This window comes from Anarhichas minor, unplaced genomic scaffold (assembly GCF_050575085.1).
Source record: "Anarhichas minor isolate MPS153535 unplaced genomic scaffold, ASM5057508v1 ptg000041l, whole genome shotgun sequence".
In the NCBI taxonomy this organism is placed as follows: Eukaryota; Metazoa; Chordata; class Actinopteri; order Perciformes; family Anarhichadidae; genus Anarhichas; species Anarhichas minor.
Window position 1 is genome coordinate 657437 of NW_027466487.1, and position 20162 is coordinate 677598.

General features: G+C 44.3%; 2 protein-coding genes across 6 annotated transcripts; one reads left to right on the plus strand and one right to left on the minus strand.

Moving 5' to 3' along the window:
- Nucleotides 1–404: 404 nt before the first annotated feature.
- cep85 (centrosomal protein 85) lies at nucleotides 405–11833 on the minus strand. Its single transcript, XM_076109197.1, has 14 exons — nucleotides 11702–11833; nucleotides 10673–10732; nucleotides 10439–10570; nucleotides 6362–7113; nucleotides 5259–5389; nucleotides 4855–4972; nucleotides 4565–4750; nucleotides 3936–4088; nucleotides 3685–3839; nucleotides 3424–3541; nucleotides 2961–3011; nucleotides 2753–2860; nucleotides 2387–2630; nucleotides 405–2279 (listed from the first exon to the last, which is right to left on the minus strand). The coding sequence occupies exons 2-14, from the start codon at nucleotides 10710–10712 to the stop codon at nucleotides 2116–2118; spliced, it is 2352 nt and encodes a 783-aa protein (XP_075965312.1). The 5' UTR covers nucleotides 10713–10732; nucleotides 11702–11833; the 3' UTR covers nucleotides 405–2115.
- A 1342-nt stretch (nucleotides 11834–13175) lies between these two features.
- Nucleotides 13176–19756, plus strand: wdtc1 (WD and tetratricopeptide repeats 1). 5 transcript variants are annotated; one of them, XM_076109140.1, is made up of 16 exons: nucleotides 13176–13228; nucleotides 13824–13973; nucleotides 14149–14232; nucleotides 14357–14403; nucleotides 14918–15029; nucleotides 15407–15594; nucleotides 15702–15884; nucleotides 16025–16119; nucleotides 16243–16358; nucleotides 16453–16528; nucleotides 16643–16739; nucleotides 16852–17022; nucleotides 17119–17354; nucleotides 17498–17666; nucleotides 17870–18062; nucleotides 18240–19756. In XM_076109140.1, exons 2-16 carry the CDS (start codon nucleotides 13905–13907, stop codon nucleotides 18435–18437), a joined length of 2034 nt encoding a protein of 677 aa, XP_075965255.1. In that variant the 5' UTR covers nucleotides 13176–13228; nucleotides 13824–13904; the 3' UTR covers nucleotides 18438–19756. The 5 variants fall into 5 exon arrangements, with proteins under 5 accessions (XP_075965255.1, XP_075965254.1, XP_075965257.1 ...); XM_076109139.1 differs by having other exon boundaries at nucleotides 13182–13323; XM_076109142.1 differs by having other exon boundaries at nucleotides 13182–13323; nucleotides 17501–17666.
- The last annotated feature ends 406 nt before the right edge of the window (nucleotides 19757–20162 follow it).

The window sequence follows — 20162 nt, forward strand, 5'->3', positions numbered from 1 at the left end:
CGTAACATTATATTTGTAAAGAATTACAAAAAAAAAGTCTTTGTATTTTTTAAATTTAAATCTTCTCTTCCTGGAAAACAAAATAAGTAAACAACCAATAATATCGTGATATCCATCCATCAATCGGCAGCTTTTAGTAAAGCGGTGTGTGTGTGGAGCCACAGTCCTCTGTAACTCCGTATCAAGATACATTTTAAGACAAATCAAAAGGATTTGATTTAAATCCCTCATGAAACTTTACACCGCTCAAACATTCTGTTCCACTGGGGAACACTCACAGTACAGATGCTAGAAGCTCTGATTTCCGTCTCACTGGGTCTCTAATAAGATCCCTTATTGCAGGAGGAATGGAAATACTGTATTTAAATATCTAAATTAAAATCAAGTTCAATTCAAAACAAAACTAAATGTTGAAAATCTTTATTTCTAAAATATGCAAATACAAACAAGGACAAAAGTATGAAAATATAAACATATTTTTCCCTTTTGCAAAACATTTGAGATGTTAAGGCATGCGGAGCCCGACTTTCCAAAGATACATCTTGTGCTACTCACGTTAAAAAAAAAAAAAAAGGTCCCATGAAATGAAAAATGGCTCGTCTGTCCCTGGGTGTGTTGTTGCATATATTTATATTAAAATCCCTTTCTCTACCTGTAAAGTGTCACCTTTTTTTTTCTTCTTCATTTAAAATGGCTTAAAACTCCATCCAGTACAATGTGATTCAGGGCTGATCCAGCCAGCCCCTCCCACCACCATCACATTGGATTAAAACATGTTCCTCCCTCAATGACTGATGACAATCTTTACACTCATCGGGCCCAACATCGAGTCCAACATGAAACATCAAAGCACGGGAAGAACTTACAATCTAAAAGCCACTTCATGGGACCGCAACACAAGTTAGCTCAAACATTTTTAAGCATATTATTACAGCGACACATTAGGAGGCTTTCACAGAGTTGTCAATGCGAACAATAGAAAATAAATAATACTGAAGATTAATACTGTTTGTCAGTCACACAGTTATCAAACACTTTAACCACTCTGTCAAAATGCGAGTCAGCCATTATCAACCTGAAATGTACAGTAAGCCGTAACGTTATATATTCATCTACACGGAGCAGATTCGACAAGTTTTAACTTTGTTTATCTACCGGGAACAAAAACAGTGTAGGGGCCTCCGGCCAAAGGTTTATCTGCTACATTCAGAGTCAGGGAATGTATGGACTATCCCGCTGGTTAACACGCTGAGACAAAAGGTCGTATTGGAAGAGTCAGCTGCAGCCCTTTGTGGTTCGTCTTGACATGAACTAGCATCGCGGTTGCAAACGTGACAGAAAAAGGCACATGTTGGTGTTCATTCAGAACGAGGCCCGCAGCAGAGAGAAAGAAGCGTTCACAAACACTCACAGACTCGCTGCGTCGACCAGAGTTTCTTTGGTAATCAAACTGTTGTAGGCCCGTTGGTGTGAGAAGCTGATTTGGTATTAACCCCTTCAGTATCAAGTCTTATACTGCACAGCAGAGTCTTCTGTTACAAGTCTTCACCATTTTAAATAATGGTACATTAGTAACATCTACTTGTGGATTCAGTTAAAAGCACAGGTTTAAAAAAAAAAAAGAAAAAAAGTTCCAGTTGATTGTCAACCACTTCTTGGATAATCTCCCTCGAGAAGGAAATTCAGATTTAAATAAATTATATTCGTCGGGACTTCTACACAAATGGTTATCCACGAGAGTGGAACAAACGTATAAGACTGTTTGGTTACTGACAGTATTCATGTCATCATTGGTACAAAATAAAACACACGCACAACGCTTAAGGATCAAGTATTAGAGGTAAGTTATTTTCCGTTAGCCCTTGGACTGAAATAGATGAACTCACCAGGGGAGGGGGGGGGGGGGGGGGGGGGTGCTGAGCTACAGGCAGGCTGGAAAATCAACGTACAGTCAGTCGAGAGAAGTAGAAGCTAAACCATTTGGGCTTTCCTCTGTCCTCATTTTAAGTCATTCTGACATTCAGTAACCGGTCATCAAAGACGAGCCCGTTTTAGACGCTTCAGAGGTGCAGCGGGGGCGGATGCAAGTTTTCCTACGTCACCTGGCTGGCAAGGCTACTGGGTAATGCAGTTTTCTCCCATGTCCTGCGCGTACCGGTCCAGTATTACGTTGCGTAGTTCCTCGACATCCCGACGGAGTTGTTGAGCTTCGACCAGCTTCTTCTGCAGCACCTCTGGACTCATCCAGTCCTCGTCCTGCCCTGCCACTGGTGGAGGCGCTGGGAAAAAAAAACATGACTGATTCATGTTGTACAATTCAATATTTCACAACACTGACTAAAACAAAATCATCACGTTGGAAAAGTTCAATTTAAGCAGTGCTTACATGTGAGGCCGAGCAGCAGGGAGAGGTTGGGATCTTGTCCCTGAGCCCTCTGGGTCAGAATGCTGCACAGCGAGCGCAGGTCACTGAGGCAGGACGCGATCTCTACATGAAGCCCCTGGGTGAGACGAGTCCCGGCGGGCTGCAGGGCAGAGGACGCCTGGTCGGTGCCCCTCTCCTCTGGATCGCTCATTTTCTCCTGCAGGGTCAGATTCTGCTCCATCAGTTCCTGGTTCTGGGCAGACAGCTGAAACGCAGCAATCAGGGACAACGTTATCCGGGGACAGTGTCATTAAGGACTCACCGGCTCTCCTGCCTACCGTACCAACACACGGGAGCTTCTGTTTTTGAATCAGTCTGTTGTCTCACCTCCTTCATGGCTGTGTGGAGCTCCAACACATTCTGCTCTTTGGCCAACACGTCTTCTCTGACAGCCTGAGAGCTGCTCTCCTCCTGGGATATCTGCTCCTCCAAAGTCTGCAGACACCGACGATTAAAGACATCACAAATGTTAAGAGATCGACTATGGAGACTATAAACTGAACAGGAACCACTCAAGTCCTTTAGAGATAAACACCTGGATCTGGGAGCCAAGCTGTTCCATCATTCTGTGCTGCTTCTCAATGACCTGCAAAGAGAAGAATCAGAAACTAATTCACTGGTTGTATTTGTGGTATTTTGGGGCTGCTAGACAGGTCTGTACAGGTGATGCAAGAAGGAACACGATGACATTATTGACAAATGGATCCCCGGGACCAACTAGAAAAGGACACTTTTTGGAAAGGGTGAAGCAAGTAGAAGAGTGTGTGGGACGGATCGTAAAGCTCTGGGTAGCTCTGTACTAAAATGATGAACGTCCCCTACATATATTTACCATTGACCAATGTTTACGGTAGAAAGATATCTGCCCGTTGTGATTGTTGTTCCTTGTCACATGACATGGAACTATTTTCATCTCAGACAAAATCGCTCTCACTTTTGGGCCTAACGCACGTCTACATTGATAACAATGGATTTGTGAACGGCCCCTACTGACGGACCTTTTTGAGTCTCTGCTGCTCCTCTCTCAACATATTGTTCTCTCCTCTGAGCTTCTCCATATCCAGGGAAGGCAGTCTGGCTCCATCCTCCAGGCCCTGCTGTACCCGCTGCTGCATACTGATGAAGACCAAAATAAAAACACTGTTATTACCGCTTGAATTAACATGCCCACTGAGAGGACGGTGCACTGCTGTCGGACTGTATATGTATATGTGTGTGTGTGTGTGTGTGTGTGTGTGTGTGTGTGTGTGTGTGCATACTCGGTGATGGTGGTCAGCAGGTCCCTCTCCCTGCGTTTCTGATCGTCCAGCTGTGTGTCTTTTTCTCGTAGTTGTGAGCGCGTTGTCTCCAGACAAACCTCTAACTCTCGTACCCTCTCTTGTAGCTGAGCTGCCTGCTGTTCAGCCTCCACAAGCTGACAAACAAAAAACACAAACACATGTCCAGGTTTAATGATTTGCACAACTCGGCCCAGTAAGAACGGATGACACTTAAGCAGAAAAGTCCTGACCTGCTTGTTCTGACTCTGGTAATCCTCCAAGGTGGGCAGGTCAGCCAGGTAGCGCTCCAGAGTCTCAATACGCTGCTGGTTCTCTCTCTTCAGCTCCGTCTCTTTTTGACACTTCTTCTTCAGGTTGTTGATGTGCTTGTCTCGACTGCGGATCTGCACAAAGAGGCAAAAGCGGTAAGCGGGACGCTGTAATAACAAGTAATCGATGTTGAACCCATTCATAACTCAAGGGGAGAACATGTGACAAACTGTTGCTCCAAACAGTCACATGTTGGCCTAAAGGAAGCCACTTCAGCTCCTTTCTTTGTTCTTTCTCTAAGAAAATGAGTATGTGAACATCTATTCATCTATTTATCAATAGCATCTCAGATCATGTGGGGAGTGAAGCGTTTTGCTATGTTGTCCTAAAATATCGGCTGTTTGGTACTTTTGTGGCAGAATATGAACCAGAATGTTACAGCGTTACAACATTAACAAAGTACAGAGCCTTATAAGCAGTTTAAAATAGAGAGAAACAGATTTTGCCATTTTAAAAACACCTTCGTGACATTTATTCCCTTCATGTTGCTTTGTGGTCGCTCGCTTGCAACACTGCATGTTAGGAAGATCTGTTAGGCAAGCACACAAACCCTCTCTTCCTGTTTCCTCATCTCCTCCGCATGTCTCTCGCAGGTCTCCTTCAGGCTGTCGGTTAGTCGGCGCGTCTCGGCCTCAACCGCCCCGAGTCTGCGCTCCGCCTCCACTTTCTCCAGGACAACGCAGTCGGTGCGCTCAGTAAACTGGGCCCTCAGGAAGACGTTCTCCCTCTGGGCCTCCTGTGAAGCCGCAGTGCAACAGTTAGGTTTCTGAGGCTCTTGAGGGTAAAATAGTTTGTCGGGATGATGGCGGTGTGACACAGGGGGTTTGTGCCGTCACTAACCTGTAGCCTCAGCATACACATATCCCCGTAAGAGGTTCCTCGACCCAGCAGGGCTCCATGGACCTGCAGCTCGCTTTCTCTCAGGCGCTGCTCCATCTGGGTCATGTGCTGCTTTTGTCTGCATCACGACCAGGTCCAACCATCGCCAACGCAAGAAAAAAACAATAAAGTCATCAATATGGCGGAAAAACAATGTTTAAAAGCACCGTATAGCCCCTGGCTTTAGCGGACAAACTAATATTCAAACACTAAATTTCTCTCCCACCATATTAAATCCTTTAAACGGACTCAATTGCGCAATTTCACAGTATCAAATCAAAATGAAGTGTATCAAAAATGTCATTATTATCAGATAGCCCCAGAATGTCCCCACATGAGCAGTGGAATCATCTAAAAACACTTGCCTCTCAATGATGAGCTCCTTCTCCTTCAGCAGACTCTCACTGGCTTTGACCAGAGCGTCCCACTTGCCAGACTCTGAGTGAGCGGGCGTCGAGTACAGCGACGGGTACTGGCCCACTCCAGAGCTCATGAGCTGGAACAAAAGGACAAACAGCATGCGACTGTTAGAGCTGCATCGTGTGGAGAAAACACGGAGCGCTGATGAGACGCAAAGCTTTAGAAATGTACTGCGTGTGTGTGCTGTTGACACCTTATCTCGGCACAGTATAGATAGTGTATAGTGCATGTAGTACAGGTGTTGACACACACAACTCTAGAAATACGTAAAGCTCTGCTCTGGTGGAAAGATCATCATGACTTAAACCTGCAAGAAGTTCCACAATTTCTTCATTCCATTAAAACCTCCATGAATCGGATTTCAGGTTTGAATATTCTGCCCAGTCTCAGTATTTCAAAATACGTAAAAAGTTTTTTAAAATTGCGTTAAAGTGATAAAGTGAATGCGTCAGCACACAGAACGAGGAAGTCACTCCAGAGTGGCCCTCGGTCAGCAGGTCGTGGGGCAACACTGCTGCAACGTTAAAGAGCTGTTGTGCAAAGAAATGTTACCATTACGAGAGCTTTTTACAAGCTGCAGAGGGAAGCTGGGACAAGCTGTCTAGTGTTGATTAAGCAAAGGATTCCCTAAATTAAACACGTAATAAAATAAACCTGACAACACACCATGCGTTCCTTTGTTACTGTGATGCTGCTTATTGACTGGACAAGTCCTGCCATAGAATAAGACAAGCTGTCTGTATGGCTCCGGGCGTTATTTAATGGAACGTTATTTTTCCAATATACATGTGTCAGAAACTATATTTACGATTTCAATGTCAACAAACAATCGACTCCCCTACATGTCTACTCCAATGGCCTTTACATTATCACAGTGTTTTCCTCAGAGAACATCAAGTTTGTTTTGCCCCCCAGCAGCAGTAAAAAGTGACACTCGATACTATGATCCAAAAAGAGCAGAGAAAGTTATGAAACACATAAAAATAAACCCCCTCTACATTACCCCTGGTGTAGTATACACTATTGTCTTCGTAGGATAAATGCTTACCTGCATTTGTTCCACTTGCATGCGTAAACTCTCCAGTTGCTGCTTATGTTGCTGTTGTTGCTGCCAGCTGGACAGGTCACCACATCTGTCCTGCCGCAGTGGCTCGTAACCTTTGGAGCCGGCGTGCTCCCTCAGCAGAGCCTGTGTCTGCAGGCTGAGAGGGTTTGCGTAAACTCCGGCGGATCCGGCCGCACCGGGCAGACCGCCCCTCTGGTTAGAGGCCTCTGCCGGCCTGGCTTCAGGCAGAACCTTATAGCTGTGCTCCATGCCTCCTCTGTAGGCCTCAGACACACAGTCGGGGGCGTCTCTAATCCCGGTCGTCTGTAATCGGAGTCTGACGTCGGGGCACAGCCCCCCCAACAGGGCCGACTGATTTAGCGTAGGCTCCACGGCGGGAGTGTCAAACCTCTGGCACTCGTCCATGCGCGTGTGATCCGAGGGGAACAGCGAGTGGTCCAGTCCATTGACGAGGCTGAGGTACCGGCTCAGGCAGTCTGGCTTTGGCCCCACGTGATCGCCTCCCACGACGGCCTGAGCGTCCAGGTTGGGCGAAGATGCCGATTTGGAGAGAGAGGAAGACTTTGAAGTGGAGGTTCTGGAGCCAGAGGACAGGGAGTCCTCCTGGACCGAGTACGGAGGCTTAGAGGCCGGGGCTCCGGCCGTGGATGGCATGACATGTGCAGTGGGTATGGGGATCTGACTGCGGATGGGCTGGAAAGGGGGGCTGCTGCTACTGCTGGAACTGCAAAAATCTTGAAAGAAGAAGGAGTCATTGGAAATCACATTAAGAGATAATCCCTCATTTCTCAATCCACAGACAGACCGTGTTAAATGAAATGCAGAATATCTGGAACACTACTGCGGGCTAGTTCCTCTATTCTCAGTCGGTGATGTAAAGTAGATGCAGCCGGTTTATGGGTGGCCTACTTTAATGATGAGGTGTCACCACTGAAAGAATGAACTGGCTCCGAGTGACTGGACCCAGGGAATAGGCTTATAATAGACTTAAACTAAAGCTCTGTATCACATGATTAACTTAAACATATGTTGCTATATAGCATTGAAAAGCTCGTGTTAGTTGCCATATCCGAGTTTACATGTAAAACAATTATAATCCAATGTCTACTCTTGCAATAGAACTTTTTAAGTAGCATAAACTCCCTCAACAACATACAAAGAGAAGACTTCAGAGTATGCACCCAATCCCCTCCATTAAGCATGCACAAAAATGTTAACTGTTAACTGTCTTCATTCAACTTTAGAGACACAGCTAACATCTCCACAAGCCCCAACACCATCAAAAGTTACATAACTCAGATTTGAACTGCATTACAAACCCGAGAGACCGGTTGAAGTCTGGAAACCTTGCATTCACTCGGACGCAACAAGCGTGTTATTGGCTGCGGCATGTTTTCTACAGCTCAACCGCGGTGAGCTCAGCTGAAGAATGCTTGAAATCAAAACCAAAGTCCGTCCTGTGCATTTCTGGACGATACCGAATCGACCTCTAAAAGCCAAAGACTGACGGCGTCGCAGCAGGCGGCACCTGCCCAAAAGGTGTATTGTCCTCCAACAGCCGAACCAGCCCGTACCGAGTTGTGAGCAAAACACACAAACAAGCGCACACAGGAAAGGTTAGGGGTATTTATAGCCCCCCCCTCTCTCATGTTACAGAGTGATCTGTGGGTGCCGCTTATTTAAGCACCTTGCCTCCTCCCACTGTAACATCACACACACGTGTACATCCAAAGTCAATAACCTAGTGGGGCACGTTTTTCCTGCCCAAACCACAACTTTAATGAACTAGAAGTTCTTCGCAACCACAGAAGAAAATAATAAGTAAAGAGGGAAAAATATTATGAAAACAAGATCGAGTTTTCACGAAAGGTAAAACTTCACATATTAAAAAAAAGCCTCCAGTCTCCACTGATTCATCAGGACCGGCTAGAACAAGTCGAAACCATTCGGTAAGAAGAACATTTGCTGAACAGACATTCTTGCCATTAGCCTGCAGCTGTAAATACCCTGCAACTAAAACAAAAACAAACAAAGAGCCTTCTTATTTATACAAACAACTTGTAAAGCTGCTTGATTTACGTCCCAAGTATGCTATATACGGCCCAAGTATGCTATATACGGCATTATGTGCAACAGGTCATTATTGTGGCTAAATGTGGGGCTAATTGTCATGTTGCTAGGCACGGCTGTCGGCTCAAGCGTCAGGACGAAGCTGTACAAGCGCCAGACGCCTGCTTAACAGTAAATAAACAAGGCAGGTGAAGTAAACAGCTATAAATGTAAAGTATCCAAAGAACACATCACGTAAACGTGCAGGATTAGAAAAAGCATGCACACCTGACAATTGATGGATGTTTAGAATTTAATAAGGATCCGACCCACGATTTGCTCCGATGATGCTTCAACCTTGCTTGGCTCCAGACCTTTGAATCTGCCCACTCCACCGAGTTTGAGTGGACAATTCTGTCTGCTGCTTCCACCCTCCTAGGAATGGGTCAACTGACAAGCTGTTCTCTACACCGTCCCTTTACAGGTTTAGGCTACATCCACTCTACTACGTTTCCGTTTTTATAATTTCATTACTGCCGACATGAGGAAGAAGCAAGCCTTTATTGCCGCGATTAGAGAGCGGCGTGTCCAGCGGCACCATCAGCCCTATGGAGCGGACATTTGAAGTCACGGTTGGCTTCTTTTAAGAGGGCGATGTACACAGAACGGAGGACTTTCCTTCTCTTATCAATACTTAGTTTGTTCTGCACAACTATTGTGAAGTTCACAAAGAAACTGTAAACGAACAAAAGCATGAATGCTCTCCAGTGCGACAGAGACTTCAGCCACCGGCAGAGCTACGAGTGAGAGAACAGACGACAACAAAACCGAGAGGAAACGAGTGACCAAATTTATTGACCCATAATTGAGTAAACTTGGATTTGTACGTTAGCATTTTAAAGTAATTTTGATGTGTGTCTGAGAAGGAGATAGAGCAAGACCTGCAGCCTGGTAACTAAGTTTGAAAAATAAAACTTTTGTCTGTTTAAGTACCGTATATAGAGGAAGTTCTTAAGTATCAAGCCCGACCTTTTATTATTTCAGAGTACTATAATACTCATTCTGTAACAAAGAACAAATCTACTTCCTGTTTACACTGGCACAAAAGTGAAGTAATGGACCCATACATATATATATATACACCTTTGCTGTTACACAAGTATTCAGAGTGATTTTGGGTACTACTGACACCAAGGAGATTTTAACCATACCATTATAATCTCCACCACAATGTTTAACAATTGGCAAAAGACAGTATGCGTTAAATGTTCCATTGCATCCTCGGGGAAGCCAACACACAGATGTAACTTGATAAAAATAAACCTTTGACCTGTTAGCAGTTGTTATGAATAGTTTCCAACTGGCAGAATAAATACCAGCTTTGTGAAGTTCAAACCCTACAGTGTTGATGTACTGAAGATGTTTTTTCAGTTTGTGATTGCTGTTGCACAAGGGACCATCCACCCCAGCTGGCCAGTTATTACATGGAACCTCTCCAATACTGCGTGTTGTTGTTTCCACACATTGTACATATGTATTATAGTACAAACACAGGTACGCCCCATCTCCAGTGAGATTTTAAATTCTCTCTGGGGAGACATTCCCATTTAAAATCAATATTTAAAAAAACAAAAAACTTGTTGACTAGATGGGACATTTCACACCACAGGCAAGGTCCAGTTTCCATTTAGCCGTCCAGTCCTGTCATCCCAACACCCCATCCTCCTAATTGCCTATAACTCCAGAGTATTGCAGCAGAGCTTTGGAGCATTTATGGCTGGGACTTTAATCAACCTCCGAAAATCTCCCGAGCAACTATAGTGGATCACCAACACAAACTTGAAGAGAGTCTTTTCAGCCTCAGCACAAATGAGGGGTTGTGGTTGAGTCTGCGGGCCATGCATGGTTTTATCATGCATGGCACAAACTAGGTCTCCACTGACACAGTCTCCAGAACAACGTTACACAACACATGCTGCAGGGAGGGGAAGAACAAGTCAAAGTGATCACCTTCTGTGCTGTCAGATGCCGAGGTGCCAAGACCGGTGTCCCCGCTGTCCGCCGTTCCCGGCCGGTGGCCAAAGCGGCTTTGAAACTTCTCTGACACAGCTGGTGTCTGCCACTCCATGTCAGCAAACCGAGCTGATGTTTATTTGTAAGACAAGACGATGGAAACAGAGGAGTAAATCAACACACGCTGGACTGACATACGGAATACATTTTGACTGCAGAGTGTCAACGTACCGGCTGGTTTTGATTCAATATATCTGTGTGAGGTTGTCATTCCATACAAGACAATGTCACCTGATTGAGATGAGGAAACAAATACATTATATTACAGTACAGATACATTGACAAGACGATTGTTTAAGTTTGCAGTACATAATCTACTTGACAAAAGTATCACTAGCTGAACTCTTGGAATATCTTGATGTAGGTGAGTAAAGCAAATCTCTGACAACCTATTCTTGAGATTCAGTCATCTGAGAAAACAGAGACAGAAGCTGGTGACTGGGACTGTTGAGATGTCCTTGGAGAAAAGGCTCCTTTGTTGCATAATGTATATTATGAACTGAACGTCCGTATTAGCCTTGGACACAACAGCAGTTAGCCATCGACTGATCTGCTCACCTATCAAACCCATCTGCCCCTCATCTCTCTCTCTCTCTCTCTCTCTCTCTCTCTCTCTCTGTTCTGGGTAGCAACAAAAATAACAACATGAGCACATGCTGTAACGTTACATAATGTGTTACACAAACATGTAACGTTAGATCCCAAGAGGCCACAGGAAGTTGTACATTATGTGTAAATATAGGATAAGAGCTGATGCCGACAAGCTGTTTGAGAGGCAGCCTGGCTGTGTACTAATCCTCTTAACTAGCTGACGGTAACTTATAAAGGAAATGACTGCCAAGGCAAGCTATCAGCTAGCTAAACGCAACTAATTGCTAAATTACATTTATTAAAATGTTATGATACGCGCTAAATGCACCAATCGTAGCTACCTAGGTCTAGGCTGCTTTAAATCGTAAACTTCTTTGTGATTTAATCGACATAACATTACATTTAATTGTACTGCGCTGCACCGTTACCCATCTTAGTTATTAACCCATGACAAATCCGTTTCCGTCTAACAAGCTAACAGTTAGCCGGCAGCTAACACAACGTTGCTCGAGTGAACATTAACGTTACAAGTATCTTGTTAGCCTCCGTGCTTACACTACTGCAGCTAAGCTAACTTAGCCGTAGCCGCGGAGTTAAACGCTACTTTACCTTTTGTTTCACATAAATACAGAATGCGGTAACAAATCTCGGTTTGAGGCTGGAAACCGAATCTGTACCATCCGCTGCTGCTGTTGTTCCTCCGCCAACTGAACGGATCCCATCAGAGACACAACGGCCGCTTGTTTCATGTCACCGCGCCGCCCGTTGAGACGCGACGCTTTATGTTGTCTGAGGAACCGTTTGCGGATTTCCTGCCTGCACGGTGTCTGACTCATTACATTACATTTACCGACCACAGCCAACACTCGGGTAGCAGTTTTCGCAAGACTCTTCTTGAAATATTGCTGCTGATGCAGCTAAAGAGATTCTAGTTTTATTCTGCCTTAAAACCACAAACCACTACAGATGCACAAAACGAACGAACCTAACAAAGAGTTGTTGAGTTGGCTGGAAGATCCTAGAAAATAAGACTTTCGAAAGGGTTCAAAGTGTCGTAAATACAATGGTTGAATGCAAAATATGTACTTTTTATTGCGCACGTGCCATATTCGTAAAATAGCAATATAATAACAATATCCAACATAAAATACAACCGGAAATACACATTTCCTATTTATCATTAGCATAATTATCTACCCATAATTTAGACACTTCTGCTTTTCGCTTGAATTGAAGTTCACACCAAACACAACAACTCTGGATGAACGAATATAACCACAAATGCTGACATCCGTTTGTTGTAGGAGGTTGGGTCATTGATGATAACGTTTGAAACACTTAACACTTAGTTTTTTTTATTTACAGTGGAAGAATTACAACTACTTGCAGCATCTGTTTAATTCCGTCCTTTCTTTGTATCATGATATGTTATGCACAACAATTAACTAAGACTAATGCAATGCATTTTGCTTGCAAAAAGGGTGCTGCCTGATGTGTAATTATAACAACTTTGTTGTAACGCCCTATGATTGGTGTGAGAGCACACTTTTTTGGAGGACTTTCTGTACTGCTGTCTGCTGAATCTCTACCACATATATACTTAACCCAGGACACATAAAGTGATAAATAGCAGTCCAAGATGTTTGCCTCATTGATGCTGAAAGGCACACCTTGGAACATGTGTGAACATCATGTGTTTGAGCCCCGGCCTTTATTGAAAATAACAAAGTAAAGAGAGCTGGTGTAGGCTGTGATGAAGAAATATGAGTCATTTTAGAGATTTCTCTTTTGTGTTCAGTATTCACCTTGATGTTTAATCCCCCAAGCTCTGATAAAATGTAAATATATTATTTATCCATCAAGTCTGGTGCTTAATTACTTGCTTTTACACATTTTTGTTCAAAAGTCATTATAATTGATTATCATATAAAATCCTTTCTAGACCGTGTAGTTGTTGTAGCTTAATTGCTTTTGTTTGCCTTCTGTGCTTTTGTATAAATCGTTAATATATGCCTTAGTTTGTAGCGGCTTTTATTCTGAAGTACACACGGACCGGAAATGGTTGATCTGTTTTAGCTCACGTAGCAAAGTTGCGTGATATGCAGTGCGATGAGGGTTGTGCTCATGTCAGAGAAGGTATTATCCTGTCAACAAACTCACATACAGTGCGATTTATCAAGTCGATTAAATGGACATTTCTTGACCGGAGCCTTATGAGTTCAAGGAGAGCGGTGAGATTGCTTTAGCAGTCGTGAATTGCAATTAAAGCGTTGCAAATGTGAACGTTTCATGAAGTGGACGTTTTGTTTAGCTAGCAAGGTATAACGCAAACACGCTAACGGCAGCGACAGGTCTCCAAGGCCCTGCTGCATAGGTAGCTCACGATCCGTGCAGGCTAAAAGCGCCTTAACGGTAAATAATTGTCAGTATTTTGCGAAACAATCAGCCAATTATAATACTGACAGAGATGCAAAGCTAACATTAGCTTATGAACTCGCCTTGTAGGTGTTCGTTGACGGGAGAAGACCCCACTGTGTTTGTGGTCTGTGGTCCAGCTAACCTTATGTGACATGCTTGTGTTGAGCCTGTATTTAAATAACCCAGAATGAGTGTATAATTCAAATTGTTCACCACCTTGTCTTTACCTTTGCTCTATAACTGACATTAACGTAACGTAAAATCACTGTCCTTCCTGTGTTAGTTAACCTTATCATCTCTTCATGTTTTCAAGATATCTTCAGCTTATTCTCGGGGGGAAATAGAGTAAATGTCATCTGAGCTCAGACCCCCTGGAACATCCAGACCCTGATTTATGTTCTGTGGTGTGGCCACCATGACTACTGTCAACATCACCAGAGACATCCTGCACAGGCAGATCCGAGTGAGTAAACAAATGGCAGAACATGTTGTGACGAACTTACAATTTGTCTCTCAGATACAGAAGTGATCGAGGTTGGGCTAACCTGAAAAAAGACTCCTCGACCAAAATTATTGTTTACATTTTTTGTGTGGATAATTTCTTATGCACTGACGGAGACTTTGGCTCGTGTCTTCAGGACAAGAGAGCAGCCGCCTTCCAAAGGTCCTATCATGTGACTGACCCTTTCATCAAAAGACTTGGACTGGAGGCTGAGCTTCAGGTCAGTGTGACAGCAAGTGTGTGTGTGTGTGTGTGTGTGTGTGTGTGTGTGTGTGTGTGTGTGTGTGTGATCAATGTGTCTGTGCATTATCATAACTCACAGTTTATACTGTCTGTCTCAACAGGGCCATACTGGCTGTGTGAACTGTTTGGAATGGAATGAACAAGGAGAGTAAGTCTTGTAAATTGCACCTTAAGTACAATTATAGTCTCTAACCTCGGATCACTGGCTGCTTTACAACATTATACAACTATAGTTTTATCGTTAGGTCTATTACATATCTATAAAGTATTAGGTACACACTGTATATACCACGAAGGCCTATTATGGCTGAGGTGTAGGCCTAAATAAAATGAGTATGCACCACCATGTCTCACTCACTACTCTGTTATGGGATTGGTATTCCTCCCAAAAAATGCTCTTTAAGCAGTTAGTTATTGCCTCACACTTGACACTTCTTTTTTGAAGAAAAAGACAGCCAGCAATGGATTCAGCTCATACATTTCCTGTTGTATTAGACCTAAAGGCTCGTCCCGAGGTCTACAGGTAGTAAGAGTATACAGTGAGGTCTCTGTTGCACATCCTAACATGCTTCACAGTGTACGATTTTAAATGGCATTAGTAATAAAGAGTCTAATCAAATGTAGCTTGACTTGTTCTGGTGATTTTTTTTTTTTCTTTTCAGTTTACTGGCCTCGGGCTCAGATGATCAACATGCCATCATCTGGGATCCATTCAGACACAAGAAGCTTACAACTATGCACACGGGTCATGCAGCAAATATATTCTCTGTAAAGGTAAGCGGGGGCTGATTGAAAGATTGCTGTATTGAATGGGAAGAGGGAAAGTTGGCTTCATTTCCATACACATAGATCATCTAGTCATGATGCGATTCAAATGTATCTGGAAGTAATGTGCTAAAGTTCTCTGCTGGTAAGACACATTGCTCAGCTTCACCCTACTCTTTCTTTAGTCATCAACAATATCTCCCTATAATACAAATGAACGTCCTCTACAATAGGTGGCACTGTTGGCCATTTAATGAGTGTCTTGTTGTTTGATTGAAAGCCGTCTTTGTACACGTTCGACTATGTTGAAGCCGTTCAAGCCGTTGTGAAACATTTTGTCTGTGCTTATCAATTCATTCTCGTGTTTTTTTTGTTTGCCCGTACAGTTCCTCCCTCACTCGGGGGACAGAATTTTGATAACGGGTGCGGCCGACACAAAGGTCCACGTGCACGACCTGAGTGTGAAGGAAACCATCCATATGTTTTCTGATCATACAAACAGAGTGAAACGCATTGCCACAGCGCCCATGTGGCCCAACACCTTCTGGAGTGCTGCGGAGGATGGCATCATCAGGTCAGAATGAAACCACCGCGTTGTGTTTTTTTAACAAAAGTCACAAAGATATCCCGTGCCTAATTTAGCTCCAGGTAAAGTGTTTACTTTCTCCTTGTTTACTGCAGACAATATGACTTGAGGGAGAGCAGTAAGCGCTCGGAGGTGCTGATTGACCTGACGGAGTTCTGCGGTCAGCTGGTTGAGGCCAAGTGTCTGGCGGTCAACCCACGGGACAACAACTACATGGCGGTGGGAGCCAACGGGCCTTTTGTTCGCCTTTATGACATCAGGATGATTAACAACTACAGGTTGGTCAAGTGTCTGATGTCATTCTATGGTAATAAGTATTCAACAACAACTCAAATGTGGCAAATTCCCCATTCCAGGTGTTGACATGCACATGCACACAACTGGGTTTAACCACGTTTTTGTTTTTTTCGTTGCACAGAAAATCTGTAAATCAGAGCACATCAGCAGCTGTGCACACGTTCTGTGAAAGGGAGAAGCCCATCCCAGACGGAGCTGGGCAGTATTATGTTGCAGGTGTGATAAATACATTTGTATTCTAATTATATAGCGATGACATGAGGAAATGGTCAGTTTGAAAGCGACTCTGCAGGATGTGGTTGTATAACATTACGTTCTGTTCATGCTTCAATGCTCCAGGGCACCTGCCCGTGAAACTCCCAGACTACAATAATCGCCTGAGGGTTCTGGTGGCCACCTACGTCACCTTCAGCCCCGACGGCACTGAGCTACTAGTTAACATGGGCGGGGAACAGGTGATGCTTCTCAGAACAAACAAGCAGTGGTGAGAGGAGTTATTTATTTCCGCTTCAGCGTTTAAACATTTGTTTATCTTTATGGTTCTTCTAGGTGTATCTGTTTGACTTGACATTTAAACAGAAGCCATACACCTTCTTACTTCCCAAAAAGTGCCAGTCATCAACAGGTAGGTCTGTGCGTTATACATTCACAGCAGATCTTGAATGGTGCCTCATAAAGATACACAAAGTACCGTATCTCTAGACGTGTTTGTGGTTTCTGAAAACTTTGGCTTCCTTAGCAGACGTACAGAACGGAAAGACAACCAATGGCGTCTCAAACGGAATTTTCTTGCCAACCAGCCATATTCGAATTGCCGGAAGCAAGATGCGTTCGAGGTTTGTCTGTTCACCCTGTCAGTGATCGTTTTTTCTACATCGATTGGGTGTTTGATGGTCTGAGCATGCACACACTTGAGTTATGTTTCCTCTGCTCTCCGTTTCTTTTTAGTTCTACTGAGCTCCCCGCTCACTTGGAGACGATAAAGCAACAAGCTAATGATGCATTTGCACGTCAGCAGTGGACGCAGGCTATCCAGCTGTACAGTTTAGGCATTCATCAGGCCAGCTGCAACGCCATGCTGTACGGGAACCGGGCAGCAGCATACATGAAACGCAAGTGGTAAGCCTCTTTGCATCACTACACGGAGATGATCACCTTCTGAACGCCGTTATCAAAAGCAGTTATCAAGTGTTTGTTGACGTGTGCGATTCGCAGGGACGGAGACCATTATGACGCCCTTAGGGACTGCCTGAAGGCTCTGACTCTAAACCCTGGTCATCTGAAGGCTCATTTCAGGCTGGCACGTTGTCTGTTCGAGCTGAAGTATGTGTCTGAAGCTCTCGAGTGTCTCGATGATTTCAAAGGAAAGTTTCCAGAGCAGGCGCAGAGTAGTGCCTGTGATTCTTTGGATAAAGATATCAAGGCGGCTCTCTTCACCAAGACGGAAACAGGTAGAAAAGAGTGAACTGGTGCTCGGCTGATTTGTTGTTAGTTTTTTTGCATATCAAGAGTAACAGAAAGCTTTTGTTTATTTGTAAAAGTAACTCGACTTTGTGGTAATAAGTCTGATTTATTTTCTTTACGCCCTCACCAGCAGAAGATAAGAAGGCCAACAGCTCCATTCGATTCCACTCCTTCAATCGTAAGGAGTCCATCCCTGAAGATGAGTTGGTGCTGAGAGAGCGCAGCTTTGACTACAAGCACAGATACTGTGGTCACTGCAACACCACCACCGACATCAAAGAGGCCAACTTCTTTGGAAGGTCAGTAGATCTCACTAGGTCACCAGCTCTGTAGCTAAAGACAGAGACCAGTAAAGCTTCCAGTGAAAAGTAGCTTCCATTCATAAATATAGTCTCTAGGAAACTGTAGAGACCAGGTTTTGTTTTTCCAAATGTGATTACGACGACATGTCCCATGAACATGGCTCGTCAGGCAAGTTTGTGTGGTTTCTCTTTCTCTACAGCAAAGGCCAGTACATTGTCAGCGGCTCAGACGACGGCTCCTTCTTCATCTGGGAAAAGGAGACCACCAATCTGGTGAGGATCCTGCAGGGGGATGAGTCCATAGTCAACTGCCTGCAGCCCCACCCCAACTACTGCTTCCTGGCTACGAGTGGTATCGACCCTGTGGTTCGATTGTGGAACCCAAGACCAGAGGTAAACAACTGAAACGGATTCATAAATGCATTTTGACAAAACCTGGGGCACAACCGTGTGTGTGTGTCATGATTTCATTACATAATTCCAAAATCACCATTTACCATTACAGCTGATTCTGTCTCCCTTTCTTACCGTGACACTTTCTCCTCCCCTCTACTGCGCTCTATGACACAGACGGAGACTGAGAACGGGCGAGTGGTGGCGGACATGGAGAGCGCTGCTCAGGCGAACCAGCGGCGCATGAACGCCGATCCCCTGGAGGTGATGCTGCTCAACATGGGCTATCGCATCACAGGCCTGCGTGGCGTCGGCCCGGATGGCTCGGATGACGAAGACAGCTCAGAGGGACAAGTGCAGTGTCGCCCAAGCTAAGCAAACTGTCCGCCATTCTAGAGCATGGATGTAGGAAGCGAAGCTCTCTCCCAGCTCCCGTTTGAATCTTTATTTCCCCCACCCCCCCACCCCCCTCCCCAATCTGACAGAAACATTGAGTGAATGCCATGTCACATCTCTGCACTATGCATCGCCCTCCCCTGTCCAAAGAGAGGACTGGTGGAGACCACTTTGGGGAGAAGAATTCATGGAGGGTGGAGAAGACACCCATCTCGCCCCCTTCAAAGCACCAACCTCAGCCTCTCCCTCCACAGGGGGGGGGGGGGGGGCACCTTTTGAGGAGAGCACCTTCCACGTCACTCCCCAGTTTCTCACGAAGGAGGAGGAGTTCAGCACTTATGCCTCCTCAGGTTTACGTTGGAGAGATGCACAAACACGCCTGCGCTCGGACGACCTGTTTTCAGGTGGGTGTGGCCACACAGTCGCAGCGTCGTCCACGGAGGATCGGATCACAGACTAGAAGACAGTGCTTTGTCGCATCTCCTGTCAGCTGTACAGTCGGAGCTCAGAGTCTTAGGGCCCGCTCACATCAGAAAGGCTGCACACCCCCGAGTCATTAATTCTGAGTTAGACTCTGTCATGTTTTCAGTGTTTATGTTTCGGAGTTTTGTTCACAGGAAGCCTAGAATTAATTGTTGCTCCAGTGAAATGTATTTATAAGCCGGATTTAGTTTATATCTGTCAGAAAGAACAAGTGGTTTCTTCTGCCAAAGGTTGTCATTTCAATGGCCAAGGATTAATGTCTGCTTTCTTTGTTTCCTTGAAACATACTTTTGCCATTCTGTACTCCTTTTAGCCAAAAGGTTTTACTACAATAGATTGTTGACAAGGTCATCAAGATATCTAAAGAGAAAACATTTGTTTAAAAAAATAAAAGAAAAGAGAAAAAAACAACTTTCTAATACATTTTTTTTGTTATAAATAAAGTCCTATTAATTGCAAATGTTGTTTGGCAAATTTATTTTAAATTTTTCGTGGCTAGCTAGCTAGCTGCGTGGCTCTAGCAATAGTCCTCTGCTGCAGTCAGGTGTTGAGTCCTGCTTGCATGAGGCTTCTCTGCCTATAGGTTTAGGCACAAAAGGACACAGAGCCATCTATCTGTTGCTCAGAGAACAGTTCATTGGGTCTTCTTTGCCCCAAAATAGGGTCAAGACTATGTAAAGGGTCCTCAACCACATGCAACACTCGGCTTCCATGTGTTTTACTTTGCTCATTCATTTGAGTTGTTTTTCTTTGAGGAATCTTATGATAACCTTTTGTTGCAAACAAAGTAAAGAATAAAATTATTGAACACCGTGCCTGTATTGTCTTACTTTTCTTTTTCTTGAAATGATCATACAAATGATTAATTGTTTGTCCTTTTATGTGTAACAGTTACACAACAGATACAGCAGTACTGACGCATTATTAACTAGGCTGGAGAGATGTACTGTAGGTGAGACTCTCTAATACCCTGCTCCTTCATCAGTGTCTGCTCTGCTCCCTGCTTTTGCTGACTATTGGGCAACAAATATGAGGACAGTCCATGAGTAGTTAGGAGTGCATCTTCTGCCCCATATACTGCGCAGCAATAAGGTGACCCAGCTTTGGTAGTAGTGGTGGTTACAGTGATAAAGCTCATGGCCGACCGAGCCAAAAGCAACACATGAACACATTCAACACTATAAAGTAGCCATTGTATACTTTGTTCCTTGCAGTAATAAC

Coding starts and splice junctions, on each gene's coding strand:
- wdtc1 (XM_076109140.1), top strand. CDS start 13,905: ATGTTCTGTGGTGTGGCCACCATGACTACTGTCAACATCACCAGAGAC. Junction 16,359..16,452: donor TTAACATGGGCGGGGAACAG/GTGATGCTTCTC, acceptor TGGTTCTTCTAG/GTGTATCTGTTTGACTTGAC. Junction 17,355..17,497: donor CTTCACCAAGACGGAAACAG/GTAGAAAAGAGT, acceptor CGCCCTCACCAG/CAGAAGATAAGAAGGCCAAC.
- cep85 (XM_076109197.1), bottom strand. CDS start 10,712: ATGACAACCTCACACAGATATATTGAATCAAAACCAGCCG. Junction 4,973..5,258: donor AAGGAGCTCATCATTGAGAG/GCAAGTGTTTTT, acceptor GTCGTGATGCAG/ACAAAAGCAGCACATGACCC. Junction 4,751..4,854: donor TGTGTATGCTGAGGCTACAG/GTTAGTGACGGC, acceptor GCGGCTTCACAG/GAGGCCCAGAGGGAGAACGT.